Below are 19,528 nucleotides of genomic sequence, written 5' to 3' on the forward strand. Positions count from 1 at the left end.
AGTGTTAAAGAAGAAAAAAATAAGAGAGAAATTAGCTTTAATTGCATTGAAAAGGTTAGATTTACTGAAGGAAAATAAATTATACAGTTTTACGTTTCTGGGTTTGCTTTGGGTTTTGGCTTTTGGTTTGCTTTTCAAATGTAGGAGAGTTCAATATTTGTTATAGAAAAGAAACTGGAGATAGAGGCCTGCTCTGGAGTGTGGTTGATATAAAATGGACTTCATATTTTTTTGTGTGTACTTTTTTGTTTATTTAGGTACCCTCTGTCTTTTTGGTTTTATTTTAGAGAAAGAGATAGAGAGAAAGAGCTTGAAGTTGGATGGTTAAGGTGGTGGGGAGTTGGGGAAGGGGAAGGGGAAGGCTATATTGTGTGGATTTTTTTTTTTAAGGAAAAAAAGCCACTAAAAATAAACTGGGAAGGAATTCTGCTGATTTCTTTCTTTCAAAAGTATACATCATAACTTACTTTTTGATAATTTCACACATGTACACAGCATTTTTTATCTAATTCATTCCCCCAATCCTCCTCTCTCACTCTTCTCGCATCCCATCACCACTTTACCCTCCCAGCTTCATGGACCCTTTTTTAACCCACTGAGTCCACTTAACACTGCCAGTGCATGATTGCAGGGCTACTGGAGCATGAAAAACCTACCTGGGGGCACATTCAGAAGAAAACTGACACTTCCTCCAGCCGCCATCAGTTGCAAATGGCTCCTGAACTCCATTAAAACAACATTCATACTTTGATGGCTGCTGTAATGACTGGGTCAGTGACAATGTGAAGAAGTACCCTGGGTATGCTTACACTTTTGAAAGAAAGAAGCTAGTATTACAATCAGATCTTACTTGAATATGGATGACAAACATGTTTTTATCCTTTATTCTCTTCCCTACCCAAATAAGTGTCCTATTAGTCTTTTGACTTTATGTATGCTTGGGTGTATTGGAGACTTTAATGAATGCACACTTGAATATAGGCAGAATGAAATAAAAACATAAGGACTCTCACTACTTTCAGGATATATTTTATATCCTAGACATGATAGTCTAGGATGTGGTTTGTATTTTTTATATGTTTCCTATGAAGATACTTTACTATTAAGCAGTCTCCATTAAGGAACATAATGAACAGCCCTGTATGAAAAACAAGTTTCTAGGAGAGATGGCTCAGAGGTTAAGAGCACCGACTGCTCTTCCAGAGGTCCTGAGTTCAATTCCCAGCACCCACATGGTGGCTCACAACCATCTGTAATGAGATCTGGCGCCTTTTCCTGTATACATACATAATTAATAAATAAATAAATCTTTAAAAAAAGTTTCTAGAGAGTAGGGTGCTATTTTTATTTAAATTTTTGCACATTACATAATCTGCACCAGACCCTAAAGGATTTCTGGTGTTCTAGAATCCTAGGTTCTGTCTCACTAAGAGACACTGTGCACATACTTCACCTGAAAATCAAATCTAATGGATTTTTAACATTTAGCTTTCCATTCCTTTGTGTAGGATTGCTTTGTAAATTCTTAAAAAGAAAAAGCTCAAATGTAGCTAAATGACATTATCTTTAATTGCTCATCAATATTCCATTATTGGCAACTTAATTTGTACAGCATGAAGAGACTTTCTCGCAATGAAGTGCAACAGAGTTCCTGTCAGTGTATTCATACGTTGTTTACATTAATATCACTCAAACAAGGTATTGCCAACCCAAATGCCTACAACTATCTGGAAAGCAAAAAAACAGCACAAATACAGAGAGTAGAGTCAAAATGAAGAGAACACAAAATGCAAGGACATTAAGAGAAAAAGCGTCCCCTCAATAATAGCATCTCCTGAGAAAGTATTTTGTGACTCTCCTCTCTCTCTTTCTTTGTCATTAAAAAAAGAGCTTTCTAACACCAATGATGCTTCGCCCAAGTAAAGAAGACTGAACGCAACAGTTCTGGAGTTAAGGTAACATAGTAAGTATTGTCCGTAGACCCCAAGACTTATTCCAGTCTTAACCATGGCTATTGCAACTGACATAGCGGGAGACATTGTAAAACAATGAGACAAAAGTGTACAACCCAGATGGAGAGACTCACTTCAATGGTTTGAAGGACTGAAAACATTATCCTCTACCATAGGAAATGACAATATCTCAGAAATGTCTGTCCATCTACAATGATCATATATTGCTTTTACTTAAAAAAAAATCAGAGTCTGAAAATAGAAGTTTTACTGGGGGTTATTCTACATTTTTTTAACCAGTGGCAAGATTTCTGGACAAAGTGAAATCAAAAGCTGGCATTTTCAATAAATGTAGTATAGACCCTTAAGGAAACTCATAACTAAGCTTATATACTGGAAGAACCAGGTAAAAAGGTGTACAAGAGCCTGAGATCAATATTTCTTCTTACAAAGACTATCAGAAACATACTTAAGAGCTGATATTCTGACTTAAGGGGTCACTAAATTTTAGAATTCAATCTTCTGGTATTATTCTTTCTTTATAGGAAAGATCATTTCACCTCACTGATATTTTCTTAAAGACATCATGTCAGGACAAAGTGCTTATTTTTTCACAAGTATGTTGGTGATCTTATTGAATTGAAATAAGTACAGCTCTAAAAAAGTATTTGAAACTTTTTTTTTTAAAAAAAAGGGCCAATCAGTTAAAATAATTACAATTTACAAGATGAAATTTTCAAGCGTGTTTATTTATTGTTTGTGTTGTAAATGACTTTAGCTGTTATAGTTTTTCTTTTTTAAACCAACCAATAAGACAGTACTCAATTAGTTAATAACTTATTATTTGAACAGCATAAGTGACTAGCTCAACTGGAAAACTGGCATATCTGATCATTTAGTCATTCCACCTTTGTGGAATTATCCTATTAATGATGTTGGGTACTTCTTTACTTTCTGGGCTTCATTAAACTCCTTTTGACCAGATGTCTACACAAATTCCTTTGCCTGCAGTCCCTAGGTAAGTTCATGGATAATACCTAAGCAGCCCACTAAAAGTTACGTTTTAGAAAGCTTTTCTGTCCCAAGCATTTTAGCTTTTTGGTGCATGAAAAGACTTACAAGAAAATACAAAGTTTAATTCCCATTTGATTGGTGCCACTTTCAAGTCCCAGTCCTTTATGCCCTTTTCCACCCTTAAATTTATGTGTCAATCTCTGTTCTTACAGGTTAGGGAAAAAGCTATGTTTCTTCAGCTTTGCAGATCTGCCTATGGGTGCAAAAGAAGCCATCGGTGGCCAGTCATCTGAAGTTGTCCTGAAGAGATTCACAAATGTGTACATCTTCCACTACTACCTCTATTTTCTATTTTCCAAACCTACAGCGATGTTTTAAGACAGGAAGATTGCTGAGTTCCAAGAGCACTATACTAACACTATGCTTGCTATCCCTCTTCAAGAACCCTACTAACTCCTATTAGAAAGGCTCTGTTTTGGTGCAACCCTCTGTTACCCCCAACAGAAACACAAGAAGAAAAGAAAAAGACGAGGGGGATGTCTTTTGAAGCCTTACCGCTTCTGCCAGTTCTTTGGTCAGGCATAAGGAAACCAGGAACAGCCACAATCTGAAAGGAGAAGGAGGGTGAGAAACATGGGCTCTCTGGACGACAGGGTCCTGAGTGAGGAACACCCCCCTCCCATGTCCCTTTTGATGCCTACTCGCACTTTTTTTTTTCAGTGACAGAGGTGCAAGTATAGTCCTGGCTGAGCAAAGCAGCCCAAAGTTGGAAAGGGGAAGGAAGTTCTGAGCAGCAACAGCTCACCCAGGGTGCATGCTTGTGGCTCCTCCGGAGCTGGGTCCCAGGAGACTGCTAAGCTGCTCCGCGGCGCGGGCTCATCAGGGCTCCGTTGATGCTTGGCAGTTTGTTCCTTACTCAGGACAGTGTAAAGGGGCGAAGTGGCTTAGTTTAGAAGAAACTAAAGTCAGCTGCTAGATAAAAAGTGCCCCGAAGGAAAACACACTCAGCGGTGCCCGCTACAACTTGTAGCACTCAGGAGATAGTTCCATGCGCCAGGGGAGGAAGGAATGGAGGGGAACGGGGCGGGGTTGTCTGCTGTCAATCATCCCCCCCTACCTTGGGAAGCTGCTTGTCTTTCTCAATTTCAAGCATCTCTATACATAACAGTCCCAAAGCTTCACGTGCAGGTCTCTAGAGACTTATACACAAAGATCTATGCAACTAGGCATCATACATTTCCATAAAGTAACACATGAATAGAATTAGGTATGCTACTACTATATAGGCAGATAGACCTGAAAGTGCCTTTACACAGGGACCCAAATGCATGAACTCTTATTCTTATTCCAATTGATTGTATACTAAGCATTTAGGAAGGTGAGGTGGGTGGGGGTGGGAATCTCTGTAGTTGTAAGTCTACAATCTCTAAATTAACTAGAACCTGAGATCTTCATAAAACTGATTCAAAATATAGAGAGAATGTAGTTTAACCCAGGGGCTGAGAATAGAAATGTTCTGAAGAATTCTTCAGCAAATTCCTGAAATACGCTCCAAGGAAGTCCACACAAAGTATCTTCTTGGTCTTTTGGTACTTAAAAAAGGTCTATAAGACTATCAAAGCAATATTCATGCCTACTTCATCTGGGAGACACCAATTCTACTACCGTTAGCTCCATATAGACATTTCTAGTGAGGTGTTTGTGTTTATTGTACAGAATTATACTAATATTATTTAATTACCTGCCATAAGTCCTTCTGAAACACAATTATGACAGTCATACTACCTTCTATATTAGATCGATATAGGTAATAGATGTTAATTATGGCACTCGATGTATGTAAATAAAAGCACATAACTAAGTTATGATAATATTAAACTATATAAAATTATTAACCTACTTAATGCATCCTACATATGCCACAACATGCATTAGGGATTCACAAATATGTATGTTCATTTTCTTACTTCATTTGTAGATATCTAATATTTTCTCATCTTCTGCTTGTACACAGAAACTCTGTGCCACGAGCACTTGGAATGCAAAGGCCAGCAGCCCAGGGAGCAGAGGCAAAAATTTGTTTCTAATGATTAACAATAAAAAGCACCATATCTCTGAAGTCCATCCGCTAAAAAAATAGTCCCAGCTCAGGTCTGTTTGGAAATGGCTTTGAAGCTCAAATCAGAGGGAAAGCTGGACTGATCAGGAAAGAGTGCCATTAAGAGAAGTTACAAATCAACAAATATGAAATCTTGGTTGTTAGACTTGTGGCGTTCAGTCAACTGGTCTTGAAGTTTCCCTCCCTCAAATAACTGAGCGTCACTCCCTCGCAGGTTGCCGGTGCAGTGTGAAGCAGTGGCGGAGTGATACTCAAATTCCCCAGCGCTGGCTGGGAGGGGGCGGTGCAGGGAAGAGAGCGAGGAAAGTAGATTTGTAGGACGTGAGTGAGGAAAGTTTGCAAGTCCCAACAGAAGGCAAAGTGCTCCCGAGAGACCGGCTTTGGGAAGGGGAGGGGGGAGGGAAGAACAGCTTCTTCTTTCTTGTTCTTGTTCTTTTTTTTCTTTCTTCTTTTTTTTTAATCGCTTCATTCTTATAAAAGCTTTTTCTTCACTCCAGTGCACCAGCATAATTGGGACACTCACTGTCCCTTTCTAGCTCTAACTCTCTTGCCAATAACCCCTCAAGATTATGTCAATCGGTCCGAAAGGACCTGGGATTCTGTGCGGGTGCTGAAGGAGCTGCGGGAGCCAGAGAAGAATGCAAGTGCGTGAAGTGTGCCTGGCCTCCAGCTGGTTCTTACTGGCCCTGTGTCTGTTGGGGCAGCCCGCAGAGGCGGCGGTAAGTCCTCCCTCCTGCCCCAAAGCTGCTCGCTCCCACGGAAACCACTGGGTCCTTTACCTTCCTTACTCCTTGACCTTGGCTAGGGAAGTCAAAATTAACTTTTACTAGAAAGAAACACAATTCACAACGCTGGTCGGAGGGAGAATTTCAAGTGTTTAAAAACAGGGCCGTTTGCTTCCCTGCAGCTTACCTCTTCTGGGGCAAGAGTGGAGCCAGGGCTGGGCAGGGGTGTGGGGTGCATATTAATGGGTCACTGGGCTCTGGTGGGTATTTAAAACTTTCCTCCTCTCTACTCCCCACCTTGGGCTGCTGTCTGCCAGCTAGCTTTTTTCATTTCTTGTATCCAGCCCACGCACCCTTTAAACTTGGCATATAGTTTAATATTTGGTTCCTCTGAAATTTAACTACCGCCAAAGTGTTAACAGCCTTGATAGAGTTCTTTTCTTAAGCAACATGAACCTACCCCCACCCCAGGTCAGTAAAGTTCTGACCTGCTTTCTGACCTGTTGACATCATTCCTATACAATTATTAAAGCAGCATACCAATCAGAGTGAAGTAGAGAAGCATACTCTTATGCTTCAGGAGTTTTGCATCGTTTTTTTTTTTTTTTTTTTAAAAAGTTAGGGATTTCTGTTTGTTCACTTTTTTAAAAAACTCACAAAACGACCTGAACAAATTGAGAATTTGCCTTTCACCTATTTAAAAGAAAAGAATTCTCAATTCTCTAATGGGCATGAGCTTTTGTGGGTTAGAAGAGTGGGGGAGGATGAACATGTGAAATGACAGAGCAAAAAGTTCCACTTGCGTTTAGGAATGTAGCATGGATGCCACAGTCTGCTGGGTAGTCCCAACACCCACTCTCTTTCTGGAGGTAAGAGGTAAATGCAAAGGGATGAATGGCTTTGTTGCAGAACATATTCTCCAGTTTGAAGGCCATAGTACTTAATTTCATTTAACCTGTGAAGAACTAAGTGTGTGACACATTATTTAAGTGTTACATTTGAGTAATCATAATGGATATTTTTTAAAAATCACTTAACTATGACATCATAGCTTAGGCCTTCACATGGTTAAGTGACTTTCAATCCTTTAGATGCAGCTCCTATACTACAGATATTTCTGGCTCCATTTTAAAGTGACCTGACAGGGTCCTTATAGCACTCAGCACACCTCAGATCACATTGCCCTCTGTAAATCCTGGTAAAAACGTGTGTACTGCTGGTATAAAAAAGTAACTTTTCTGTTACTGTAATCACAACATAATTATGATGGAAAATCTGCTGAAAACCCTACACATATCAACTGTTTTAATTATGCATGCTATCATTTTCTCTATCAAAGTAGATATATGATTTAATAATGTTCTTTGGGTGCAGAACATTTTTAATGGGTAAGGTTTAGACAGTCAATATGGCTAAAGATTGTTAAAATAAAGTATAATTGTGCTATAGAAAATAGCTCATTTGAAGATCATCTCAGTGCCTGTTGTTTATAGCATTTGCCCCAGGGGCAAAGATTTTGTGGATGATTCATGAAGCAATCCTTCCTTTTAATGATCTTGCTATTAATAAATCTGCAATAGATACCAATTATACAGGTGTGTATAACAACACTACATGCTAATTTAAATTTACTTAGATTAAAAATGAGATTTTTGTGCTTGACAAAACTTATGAGCAAGCTTTTTTTGGATTCTTAAATTAACAAGTGTTTGTGAACTAATTGTTTTTTTCCCTCCTATACAATTTTTTAAAGGACGTTTTTCCTTGACAATTTCCTATGATTAGAATTTTGTTCCTCTTTTAAATCCACGGGTTTGTTTTTCCTGCTTCACAAATAAATGGCCTAGTTAAATGAAAGTTTTAATCATCTCAAAACTATGAATGGTATCTGCTCTCCATACTTGTGCTAGGGATATTGGTGGCCTTCTGCAGAGTGAAACTTGACCGTAGTGTGGTTAGTCTTTCACTGAGATTGTCTAATATTGTGGCATTTATATCAGGAAGATCATTGTTTCTTAAATCATTTTACTTTTTCATAGTTATGTGATTTCTCTATCTCTGAAGTCATGCCAGATTTGGATATCACAAATATATGGAAGTTTTTAAGGTAGAAAGTTCATTAGGTAGAGTAAAATAACCCAAGTACTAAATGGTTAGCAATAACAAAACAGGCAACTTTAGGCTGGAAGGGTCATTTTTAGCATATTTTTATGTTAAGGTAATTATAGTTATACAAATTATCAAATATATAAGTTTGTAGATTTATGGATATAGCATGTACAATTATACTACTTCTAGCATACAAATGTCTATGAGTTGTTTTTAATGGATGACAGCAGATGCATTTCTATAATTTAAACCATATTGTGTACCTTATGACCAGTGGTAAGAATTTATCAAGGGTAAGAGTAAGGCTTTTGGCAAAGAAATAATTTTTCTTCTATGAAATGCTCGATTCTATAGGAAGAAATGGTCACCATTGTTTTTGTTTATGTTGTTCAGTATTTATTATGTGCTAAATACTTTGCTAGTATAGTAAGGTAAATTTCCGTATTTAGTCTATTTTTTATGGTGCTAGGGATTGAACCTGGAGATTCAAGTGCACCATATTTGCTCTGGGGTCTCTTCTTAAGAGACATAAAATTTTATGTGCATATATATATGTATATATATATATATACACATATATATATACAGAGAAAGCTACTTTATAAGTGAAAAAACTATGAAACAAAGAGATTAAGCAACTTGCTAAAAGTCACATTGTAGAGCTGGTAAATTTAAATTCATACTTTGCCCTTAACTCTCTTATGCTGTGTCCTCTGCATTTAATCTATAGAATTATGTTGTGTTGAAAAACACATGGATTTCTATTACATTTTTTGGACACAGGAGGTTTAATGTTGATGATAATGGGGTTTACATCTCTTCCTGCTCATTTTATGTAAAGCAGTATATCATAATGTAAATAGATGTGTACTTTAAAGATCAGTTGGATCTCTGTGTGTATACAGAGTGAGATAGTTTAAATGCAATCTAAAATCAATATCAGGTTGTATGGTTTTATGTAATCTCAATAAAATTTAGATTTATAAAGCACCTACAACTTATAATAGATTAATATCTTTGAAAAATATTGCATAGGTTTCTTTCTTGTTTCCTCAATAATTTTAAGTGTGCTGAAATGTCCAGAAATATGCCTGTATGGTGGTACAGCTTTGACAAAATGATCAATTCAGTTTGTTGATTTTTACTAATTGACCTATACGCTCATATCTGGTTTTGTTCACTTAACTATCTATCTTCAGATGTATTTTTTTTCGTAATTCTGAGGATCAAATTCAGGACATTGAACCCACAATCCAAGCACTTTAAAATTGACCCCCATCCTCAGCTCTGTATCTGTAGTTTTACACATATATTTCTGTATGAACCTGAGCTATTATTTTGCAAGGGTGCATAATTTTTCCCTGTGTCTTTACTTGGCTGTTGTTTTTGTATATGCAAGATATGATATCCTTTTTTTGTCTTAAGTTAGTTACCCTTGACAGCTTGGTTAGAATAGTATTTGTCAAATTCATCCACTATAAAGTCATTTTTTCCCATTGCAAGCTCATCTTATGAGACTGTACAGAGTGATATTGTGAGACAGTCCAAATATCCAAATAATCTATTTCTTTTTTTAGAGACAGGGCCTCTCTTCAGATTCTGGCTCACTTTGTAGATCAGGCTGGCCTCAAACTCACAGAGATCCAACCGCCTCCGCCTCCCAGAGTGCTGGTATTAAACGTGTGTGCCTCCCCACCTGGCTAAAAAAATCTGTTTCTAATGGTACTTTCTTCATCAATGCTAGCATCTGTTAATGTTTCCAGCATGGTTGATTGCCAAAGGTGGTTTTAATTTAATTTTCAAAATTGTTCTACACTAATTAATTGAATTTTATTATAATACATTTTCACTGTTTTAAAATTATTTACATATTATTAATTCAGTACACATAAAATGAACAAAAATGTATATTTGTTTCATTTTTATATATAGTGAATTATCTTTTTATTACAAGTATTTACTGAAATGATTCTAAATTTGCCAATCCTGGAGTTCTTTCACATTGGTTTCTATATCCTTTGATGTGTTTCCATCACTTTGGAGCATCTCTTCATTTACTAGCATCACAAAACTTTCCTTGTTCCAACCTTGGGATGAGCCACTTTTCCAAGGATTCTATACTTTTTACAAAACAGAGATATTTAGAAGCCAAGATGTGGATACTTGGCATGCTCATTGTGACTCTGCTGTCATTTCGTAGCCCTTTTCAGCAGACAGGCCTAGGAAATACACATTGTATTAGTTTTATCTATAATGCCTAACACACACATACATTGTAGGCAATGTAGAACAGTAGATACATACCTGCTTCTACATCAATCTCTTCAAAGCTTTCTATATGTTGAAAATCATAAATTCATAACAATATCTCAAATTGTAGTCAAAGATGACTGAATAAACATACATACTTGATATGGCGTGATCTTGTTGTTTTCTTCTATCTCCTATTTCTGGAGGAAGGAGAGGGGAGATACTGGGGATTGAATCCAGAGCCTTAAACTTGCTAAACAAATACTCTTGCAATTAGCTGCATCCATACCTATTTGCTTGCTAACTCTGTTCCATTCATTCTTTATGTGATTTTCAAGGTCTATCATGGTCTTTCCTGTAGTTTAGCTTTCTTATATATTATTTTCTGCAGTACACTTTTTCCACTGTGCCCTAGGAAAGCTTTTTAAAACACTTATAGTGTGGAATGGATATTTTGGTTTCTTTTCTTGATTCTAAGTCTTTGCTCATTCTAGCATGATGTTACATTTTCAGCAGATACTTATTCATGAACTCCTAATAACTAAAGAGTTGCATTTATACTGTTCTATTTAACTACAGTGCCCACAATTCTCTCTCTCTCTCTCTCTCTCTCTCTCTCTCTGTGTGTGTGTGTGTGTGTGTGTGTGTGTGTGTGTGTGTATGTGTGTGTGTGTGTGTGTGTGTGTGTGTGTGTGTGTGTGTGTGTTTGCTAGACATAATAGATGAAACTGAGACAATGTTCTTTCTGCCTTGGTGGAGTGTACTTGTTTCTCCATAATATCACAATTGCTGATTATACCTTTCTTTGAACAAATGCAATATTTAGCTTCTCCTAGTTTACTGTGTGTTTGATTTTACAATTATTTTATTTTAGGAAATTTTATATATTTTCTTCATTATATTATTAGCTATTTGGAGGCAATAAATATATACTCCCTATTTAACCAATTTATATGGTGACTTTTTGTCTAAAGACAAGTGCTATATCAAATGTCTCTTCAGGTGCCTGCCCTGAGAAGATTTCTCCCAGATTCCTGGGGAAGATGCTGCAAGCGGCGGGGATACTAATCTGAGGGACATCAAATGAATCTTTTACACAAAACTCTTTAGTCCATTCACTTTATTCTTATAAGACAAAATTCTCTCTACACAGCTTCAAATCTGTTGTTATACTTAGCTCCTCTCTGTCCCTCCCTTTCCTGTCCTCTCATAGTTCTAAATTCCTTCCATCTTCGTTCTCCATCATCGTCCCCCACCTCTCTCCAGTCCAGTTTCAAATCCACATGCAATGCACAGTTTTCTGGCCCCTCCTCTTTCTGCTCTGGTGGGTGAGAGGAAGTCTGCATCACAGCCTGATGCACCTGGTAGGTGAGGGCCCTTTTGTTCTGAGTGAATTAAAGGAGGGTTAAGCTTAATTTACACAAGAAGCAAAGATTTGTACCTAACATCCACTTGGCCTTGGCTGTTTTCTCAGAATGGATATTTACCTTGTTTAAGGAGACTAGCAGGTGGTCTGAAGTGCTTGTCTATCTGCATTTTGTCCTTGGATGTTGAGAGTATCTCAGATAAAATACACTGTTAGAAATTCTTAGAAGAAGAACTAATTGGGAAAGCTATCATAGCATACAAGAAAATCACTGCAGGAACCGGCTAATATATATTCAAAAGCTAATATTACCAAGACTCCTTGAGGCTTAGTTTTATCCTCTGGAAGAGCCCTGGTTCTTCTGGGTATTAGCTTTTGCTATAGTCAGCTGAATTCCTGCTTCATATTTCTGCAGCCCACATCAGTGATATGTGATCAATTCTGGGAAATTAGAAAATATGGGAAAGTATAATGAAGCAAAGAAAACTTTGACCACAATTCTAACAGTGGTCCAGAAATAACTTCTTTTATTCTTTTGAGATTTTTCCTCCTTATATACATATTTTTCCTGGTTAAATTATAGAATCATACTTTGTTCAATTTTATTCATTAATTTTCAGTTATGAAGTCTTTATCTTAAAGTATGGAATTCTTTGTTTATTTTGTTTTGTTTTTGAGACAATGTTTCTCTGTACAGCTGTGCTTTCTTGGAACTCACTCTGTAGACAAGGCTGGCGTCAAACTCAGAGATCCTTCTGCCTCTGCCTCCTGAGTGCTGTGATTGAAGACATGAGCCACCACTGCCTGCCTTGAAAATCCTTAATTTTAAAACAATAATTTTAAGTGGCTTCTAAAAATATTATTTATATTTATACAAACCACAATTTATACATTCAATTTCTTGTTTTGTTTGTTGACACAGGCTCTTTCTACTTAGCCTAAGCTGCCCTCCAATGTGCAATCCTTCTGCCTCAGACTTCTAAGTTTGGATTACAGACATGCACTCACCACTATATCCTACTTTTGTAAAGTATGTTTTTAAAATTCAAGATTGCTAGCTAGTTTAATCAAGTATTCCATGAACATATTATTTTGTATTTTAACTTTCTTTTTTTGTTTCTTTTTTGTGTTTTTTTTTTTTTAGATAAGGTTTATCTGTGTAGTTTTGGTGCCTGTCCTGGCTCTTGCTCAGTAGACCAGGCTGGCCTCAAACTCACAGAGATCCTCCTGGCTCTGCCTCTGAGTGCTGGGGTATAAGGTCTGCACCAACACTGCCTATTCTGTATTTTAATCATTAACTACTACTGCCTCTGTCATGAGTAATTAATGTGTTAAATACTTTTGCAATTTTTAGTCTTTGAATAATGAAGTAGACCTTAATACTCAGCAAACCTGTAAATCAACATATAAATTATGTGAACCTTTTTAGTAGTTATGTTTGTTAAGGAGATAATACTGTTTTCACTTTTAAAAATTAGGTTAAATTTATTTTTAGTTAATACATTAAAAATGTGTACTTGAGCTGGGTGGCAGCAGTGCATGCCTTTAATTCCAGCACTCGGGAGGCAGAGCCAGGTGGATCTCTGTGAGTTCAAGGCCAGCCTGGTCTACAGAGTGAGTGAGGTCCAGGACAGGCATCAAAACTACACAGAGAAACCCTGTCTCAGAACACTGAAAAAAATATACTTGAATGGACTACTGTATGTTGTTTCAAAATGTGTATATTGTTTAAATCAGGCTAAATATACCTACATCATCAAAAATGTATCATATCTTTATGGTGAAAACATTTAGTATCTGTATCCTAGTTTATTGAAATGTCGGTGGTGGCGCACGCCTTTAATCCCAGCACTTGGGAGGCAGAGGCAGGCGGATCTCTGTGAGTTCGAAGCCAGCCTGGGCTACCAAGTGAGCTCCAGGAAAGGCGCAAAGCTACATAGAGAAACCCTGTCTCGAAAAGCCAAAAAAAAAAAAAAAAAAAGAAATGTACAATACAAAATTGTTGTCTGTAGTCAGCCTCCTGTGCATTAACAAATGAACTTCTTACTCTTATCTAGCTTAGTTCCCACTAAGTTCCCACTAAGCAACCTTTTCCTATTCCATTTTCCTATGTATTTCTGTGCCTTGCTTACCTTTCATTAACATAATAATTTACATTTCTCTCCATGTTGTAATGACATGTGTTTGTTCTTTATATGGCTGGATATTATTCAATGTATATGTATACTGCTAGTTTTTTCTTTGTCAGTGAATGGACACTTAGGTTCTTTGCATTTCTTCTCTATTGTAAATAGTGCTGCTTCGAACACAGATGTGTACCTGTCTCTACATACAGATTTAATTCCTTTTCGATATATATTTAGGGTTGAGACTGCTGGATCAAATGATTGGTCTACTTTCAAGAGTTGAGGAATTTCCATATTTTCCATATTGGCTGTTTTTATTAGCACTCAAACCAACAAGTTCCAACTGTTGCCTTGTAAGATGAATTGCTAAATTGTCTTATTAATAAAAAAAAAACCCTGGAGCCAGATATTGGGGTGAAAACCAAGAGATCAGAGGAATAGGACAAGACACAGCTAACTTCACCTCACCACCTCCACAGCTTCCAAAGAGACCTACTTCCTGTATACCCATGCTTATATGCCTTTCTGTTCCTGCCATTTCACTTCCTCTCTCCGCCCAACTACATCATTTCCTCTTTCTGCCCAGCTCTGTCAATTCCTGTCTGTCTGTTCAGACCTCCAGACCTTTATGGTTAACTAGTGTTGGAATTAAAGGTGTGTACCACCATGCCTGGCTCTGTTCCTAGGGTGGCCTTGAACTCACAGAGATCTGGATGGATCTCTCCCTCCCGAATACTAGGATTAGAGAGAGGTGTGTGCTACCATTGCCTGGCTTCTTTGTTTACTATATAGCAGCTGGCTTTTTCCTATGATCCTCAGATAAGCTTTATTGGGGTACAAAGATGAAATATCACCACATTGCCTTTTTCTCTACATCATTGCGAGAACTTACTGGTTTTATTCGTGTGTGTGTGTGTGTGTATGTGTGTGTGTGTGTGTGTGTGTGTGTGTGTGCATGTGCATTCAGAGGACAGAGGAGAACACTGGGTGCCTTCCTTATTATCTTCTATATATAATATTCTATATTATCCACTTACTTTTTGAGACAGGGTCTCTTGCTGAACCTGAAGCTCAACTTTGGGTAAGGCTGGCTGGCCACTGAGTTCAATGGATCCTCCTGACTCCATTTTTCAGTGTGGGTGTTATAGGCCTACAAGGTCGTGCTTGGCATTATGTGGTGCTAGGGATTTGAAACAAGGTCCTTATGCTTTCACAGCAAGCACTCTTATCCACCATGTTGTATACCAGCCCCATTTTGTTTCCTTAAGACAAGATCTCTGTAACCCAAGGTGACCTCAAGCTCATGGTGATTCTCTCTCTTTGGTCTCCCAAGTGCTGAGGTCATAGGGATGCTCAGTTTTTATCTAGAATATTTGATTTTGTTCTATTGAATTTGGGGATTTCATTATATATTCTAAATATTAAGCACATATAGATACACACATATCAACTATCTTGTCTCATTCTGCATATTATTTTTTATTCTCATGATGGTATCCTTTCTGTACTTGAAGCTTTTGGTTGATACAATGCTTTCTCTCTCTCTCTCTCTCTCTCTCTCTCTCTCTCTCTCTCTCTCTCTCTCTCTCTCTCTCTCTGTGTGTGTGTGTGTGTGTGTGTGTGTGTGTGTGTCTGTGAGTCACGCAGAGGTTAACTAACTGTCTATGGTGATATAGTTAATGTGATTAAGACAGGGTTTGAAGCAATGCATTCTGGCTCTATAACCTCATCATGAGATTATTCACCATTTTATATACATTAAAGCAAAGGAATCAAGTTATCCCAAAAAGGGAGAGGCTGAAGAGATGTTTCAGTGCTCTAGAAGGCTGTTAAATTTTCAGCATCCTTGTCAGGTAGCTCACCAACTCCCTGTAACTCCTGCTTCAGATACCTTCTTCTGGCCTCTTTAGGTTAGAAGAATATTTACCATTGTCCCTCCCATAATTCTTCCCTTTAATTGATCACTTGACTTGTCCCATCATTTAACAACACTTTATTATAACTATCTAGGGTATTTACCCACAATGGCCTAGATTTTAAGAGCCTGCCCATCTTGAATAACAATCCTCCTTGCTATAATAAGGCAATGCAGGATCTCAACCCACTGGCTACCTCCCCTAGGGAGTTTTGTGATGCTTTTGGAATGTAAAGCCTTTCTGCTTCCATCCCCCCCCCAACTCTTTTCACCATCCCTAAACCATAGAAGCCTACTGGGCATTTTCTTAAGTGGCTATGCATTTGCCTAGTCCTTTTGCTCTCTTTCATCTTACCTTCTGTGGTACTCCAAAAGTGTCACTCTTTTAATCTATGTTACCCTCCTTGGGGTGATATCACCAGAGCCACCATCTCTTCTGTTCAGAAAATTAAACTTGTCAGGATATATATAGAACAAGTGGCTCCATCCATTTCGTACCCTTCCTACTTGGCTTTCTCTTTGTGTTTCTGCAATACGTAAATGGTTTTATTGCTCGCTTGCCAGCCATGTAGCTTGTACAATTCAAATGTATTTCTCTACAAAAGTCACAAACTGTTATACGTTATGACTTCTCCAGGTGGCATTTGAATAGGGGAACTTTAATTGCCTAGATGATAGGTACCTTCTCTTGCCAAATTACTTCTCAACATGATTTTACCAAATAAGCTTCTATTAGTAATGTATAAGAGAGCCTGTGAGATAATCTTAATATGTTTTTTTTTTTTTTCGTTTACTATAGGGACGATGGCTCAATTTATGGCCTATTTGGTTGGCCAATTTGGCCCTATCCTCTAATGATTTTCTTTTTAAAATGTAATCATTCCATCATTTCATCCCACTTTGACTATAGCAAACACAGGCTGGAAGTCATTTTCAAAAATATATTCTTGTTAATTAACATTATAAATGAACCACCCAGCCACTTGGCTAAATCTTTATTATAAAAATTAGTTTCTTTTAAGAGAAGCAGTTCTTAAGGGGTTTTGGGAGAGGCATCTTTACTGCGCTGGGTGACACATAGGCTCCTTTCATTTTAAGAAACCAGATTCTCATTTTATGCATCAATGCTTGAGTATATTTACCTTCATAATCTGTACAGGTCCAACTGTCCTTTATTCCTCTAGCAGCTTCTGCTGGCCTTTAACCAAAAGGCAGGATGGCGCCTGCCACTCTGTTGAAATGGGACTCTTAAATCCCTTGTTATTTGCTAATGGAAGACAACCAAAGGCAAATTCTACAAATGAAGCAGGTTTCTCCTATAATTAATTTTTCAGTTAGTCACAAACTCTTGCATTTGGATGTAATTTGATATAGAGAGTAAAGCGTCATTTATAAAGAAGTACCAATCTGTTTAATCAAATTGTATTTTTGACAGTAAGTAAATGAGACTAAGAAATTAAATCAAAGTATTTGTGGACTCCTCCTAAATATAGGAGAATTAGGTTGTTTGATTCTAGAATTTCTTATAGCCTATATGACATTTAATTCTGGAGGAGATTAAGATGTTTGGAGAAAAGTGGCTTTAAGAAGGAGACACTACACTGCCAGCTATGGTGGCTTGTGTCTTTCTTCCCAACACTCAGGAGGCAGAGGCAGGCAGATCTCTGAGATTGAGGCCAGCCTGGTCCACAGAGTAGGGTTCTAGGATAGTCAAGGCTATACAGAGAAACCCTGTCTCAAAGATTGCCCTCTGTGCTCCCAAAAGACACTACTGGAATTTTATAGCATATTTTGTGTATTCTCTATGTACCCTCCATTATTTTCTTAAAGAAAGGGAGACCCTTCTTCTCTAATAGACACAATATGATGTCTCTTTGCATGGAAGAAAGGCATAGTGATGCATTTGTTTCAGATACGTTACTTTCTGTTGCTTGTGGTTAAACATTTAAATTCTTTTGTCCTAAAATGGTGGGTTTATTGCCCCTTTTAAATTGAGTCTTTTGTAAGAATTTACTAATTGTTTTCATTTTATGTGTATGACTGTTTTGCCTGCATGCATGTATGTATACCATGTGTGTTCCTGATGCCCAAAGAGGCCCGAAGAAGGCATCAGATCCCATAAGAGGCCCAAAGAGGGCATCAGATCCCCTGTAACTGAATTACAGACTGTTATTAGCTACCAAGTTGGTACTGAGAACAAATTATTTGTCTCTCTGCAAGAGCAATAAGTAGTCTTAACCAATGAAACATCTCTCCAGCACTATGAATAAGTCTTTTAAATGTTACTAACTTTTAATTTTAATATGGTTGTTTTAGTCAATGTTCTATTTTTGCGAAAAGACACCATGAGCAAGACAACTCTTATAAAAGAAAGCATTTAACTGGGGCCTGCTTACAGTTTAGAAGTCAGTCCAGACAGACACGGTGCTGCAGCAGTAGCTGAGAACTTTACATCCTGATCCACAGGTACGAAAGAGAGAAGGGGTATGGATGGATGGTGTGAGCCCAACACCAGTGACACATTTCCTCCAACAAGGTCACATCTCCTCTAAACAGTTCTGCTAACTAGGGACCAAGCGTTTTAATATATGAGCCTATGAGTGCCATTCTCATTCAAACCAACACAATGGTACACAGTGATAGAAATCTTTAATTTAATCTTTAATCTGGTACCTTTTATGAGGGCAAGAAGATACTGAAACTAAAACTTTTGTAAATGGGTGCTCTTCAGAGAGCTATTACCATATAGGGAAAAACAAAGTGATTGGTGAAATTATGATGCTAGTTACTTGCAGAAGCAGATGTGGAAGGTGTCTTTTCACAAACTTGTTCTAGCTCACATTGGTTTAGTGATTAGAGAGCTGGCAATGTGGTTTTGCAATCTTATTTATCCTGTTTATACATAACCAATACCAAAGAAAAATGGAAATATAAAGTTATGCTTATCTTTTCTGCCATCTTCAATAGAATTACCAAATCAAAGTCTTTGTTTTTGGTGCCAGGTGCTGAAAGAAACATTCTTCACTTATAAAGCAGAGCAGAAATAGCTATGAGGTGATGGTAGTAATTTTTTCAATTCTAAGGTAGACAGATGTAACCAGGATGTATGCCACATACAACATATAGATGGGTTTCTTGTTTACAATCCACTATTAATAGTTATTAAGTGAATGCCGAGTTTTGTTGGGGAAATGTCAATTTATTTGAAATGTTTCCAGAGGCATGACCTAAAATCAGTAGATTAACTTACAGAAACTTTCAATATCAAAACTTTTCTAACAAAGTATTTTTGTGTGTGAGACGTTTCCTAGGAAGATACAACACACAAATCTATTCATCCCAGAAAAGGAATCCACAATACCACAACCTTACAATTACACCAAAGCCCAAATTCATGAACCATTTCTGTATAAATTTTATAGTCATATTAATTTATGGATTTTGTTCAAAATTTTACTTATTCCATAGTGATTTTTGGAAAAAACAATGTCTTAACAGTATTCAGTGTTCTGATAAAGAACATTGTGTATGTTATCATTTTATTTCTTGACAATGATTTTTACTTTTTATTGCATATGTCTTATATGCACATTATTGAATTTATATCTGAGTATGTATTTGAATAGTATGACTAGTATTCAATTTTAGTTATTAATTCTTAGGAATACATGGATTCTTACCTATTGACCTATTTACTAGAGTTTTAATGAACTTAATTTTTAATGTCTTTCATAGGTCCTTTATGATTATATGCATGACTGTGTCAGCTATGAATCAAGATAAACTTATTCCACCCACACCCACATGCACACACACTTTTAGCAGTTCTGCGAGTGGAAGCTAGAACTTCACACATTCTAGGAAAATCTTGACAATTATCTGTATTATATCTCAATCCTTAGATTTCCTTATTGTGTTCTCTCTCTCTTTTTTTTTGTTTATTGTGACAGGG

General features: G+C 37.2%; 2 protein-coding genes across 6 annotated transcripts in view; one reads left to right on the forward strand and one right to left on the reverse strand.

The window, feature by feature from the left end:
* Positions 1–4,043, reverse strand: part of Col4a6 (collagen type IV alpha 6 chain) — a 293,605-nt gene extending 289,562 nt beyond the window's left edge. Inside the window, exons 1-2 of the mRNA XM_028876978.2 lie at positions 3,772–4,043; positions 3,522–3,573 (exon numbers count right to left, since the gene is read on the reverse strand). Of these exons, the coding sequence (XP_028732811.1) occupies positions 3,522–3,573; positions 3,772–3,782 (63 nt within the window). The 5' untranslated portion in view covers positions 3,783–4,043. The remainder of the gene's footprint in view (positions 1–3,521; positions 3,574–3,771) is intronic.
* Positions 4,044–5,380: 1,337 nt separating this feature from the next.
* Col4a5 (collagen type IV alpha 5 chain) overlaps positions 5,381–19,528 on the forward strand; it is a 201,646-nt gene continuing 187,498 nt past the window's right edge. For 4 of the 5 annotated variants that reach the window (XM_028876973.2, XM_037199406.1, XM_028876976.2 and 1 more), the window contains exon 1: positions 5,734–5,804. Coding sequence is in view for 1 of the 5 variants with exons in the window: in XM_028876974.2 (XP_028732807.1) it covers positions 5,724–5,804 (81 nt within the window). In the remaining 4 variants the exon portion in view is untranslated. Of the gene's footprint in view, positions 5,805–19,528 lie in introns of all 5 variants that reach the window. The other variant, XM_028876974.2, reaches the window with a different exon arrangement.

This window comes from Peromyscus leucopus, chromosome X (genome assembly GCF_004664715.2).
Source record: "Peromyscus leucopus breed LL Stock chromosome X, UCI_PerLeu_2.1, whole genome shotgun sequence".
Taxonomy (NCBI): domain Eukaryota; kingdom Metazoa; phylum Chordata; class Mammalia; order Rodentia; family Cricetidae; genus Peromyscus; species Peromyscus leucopus.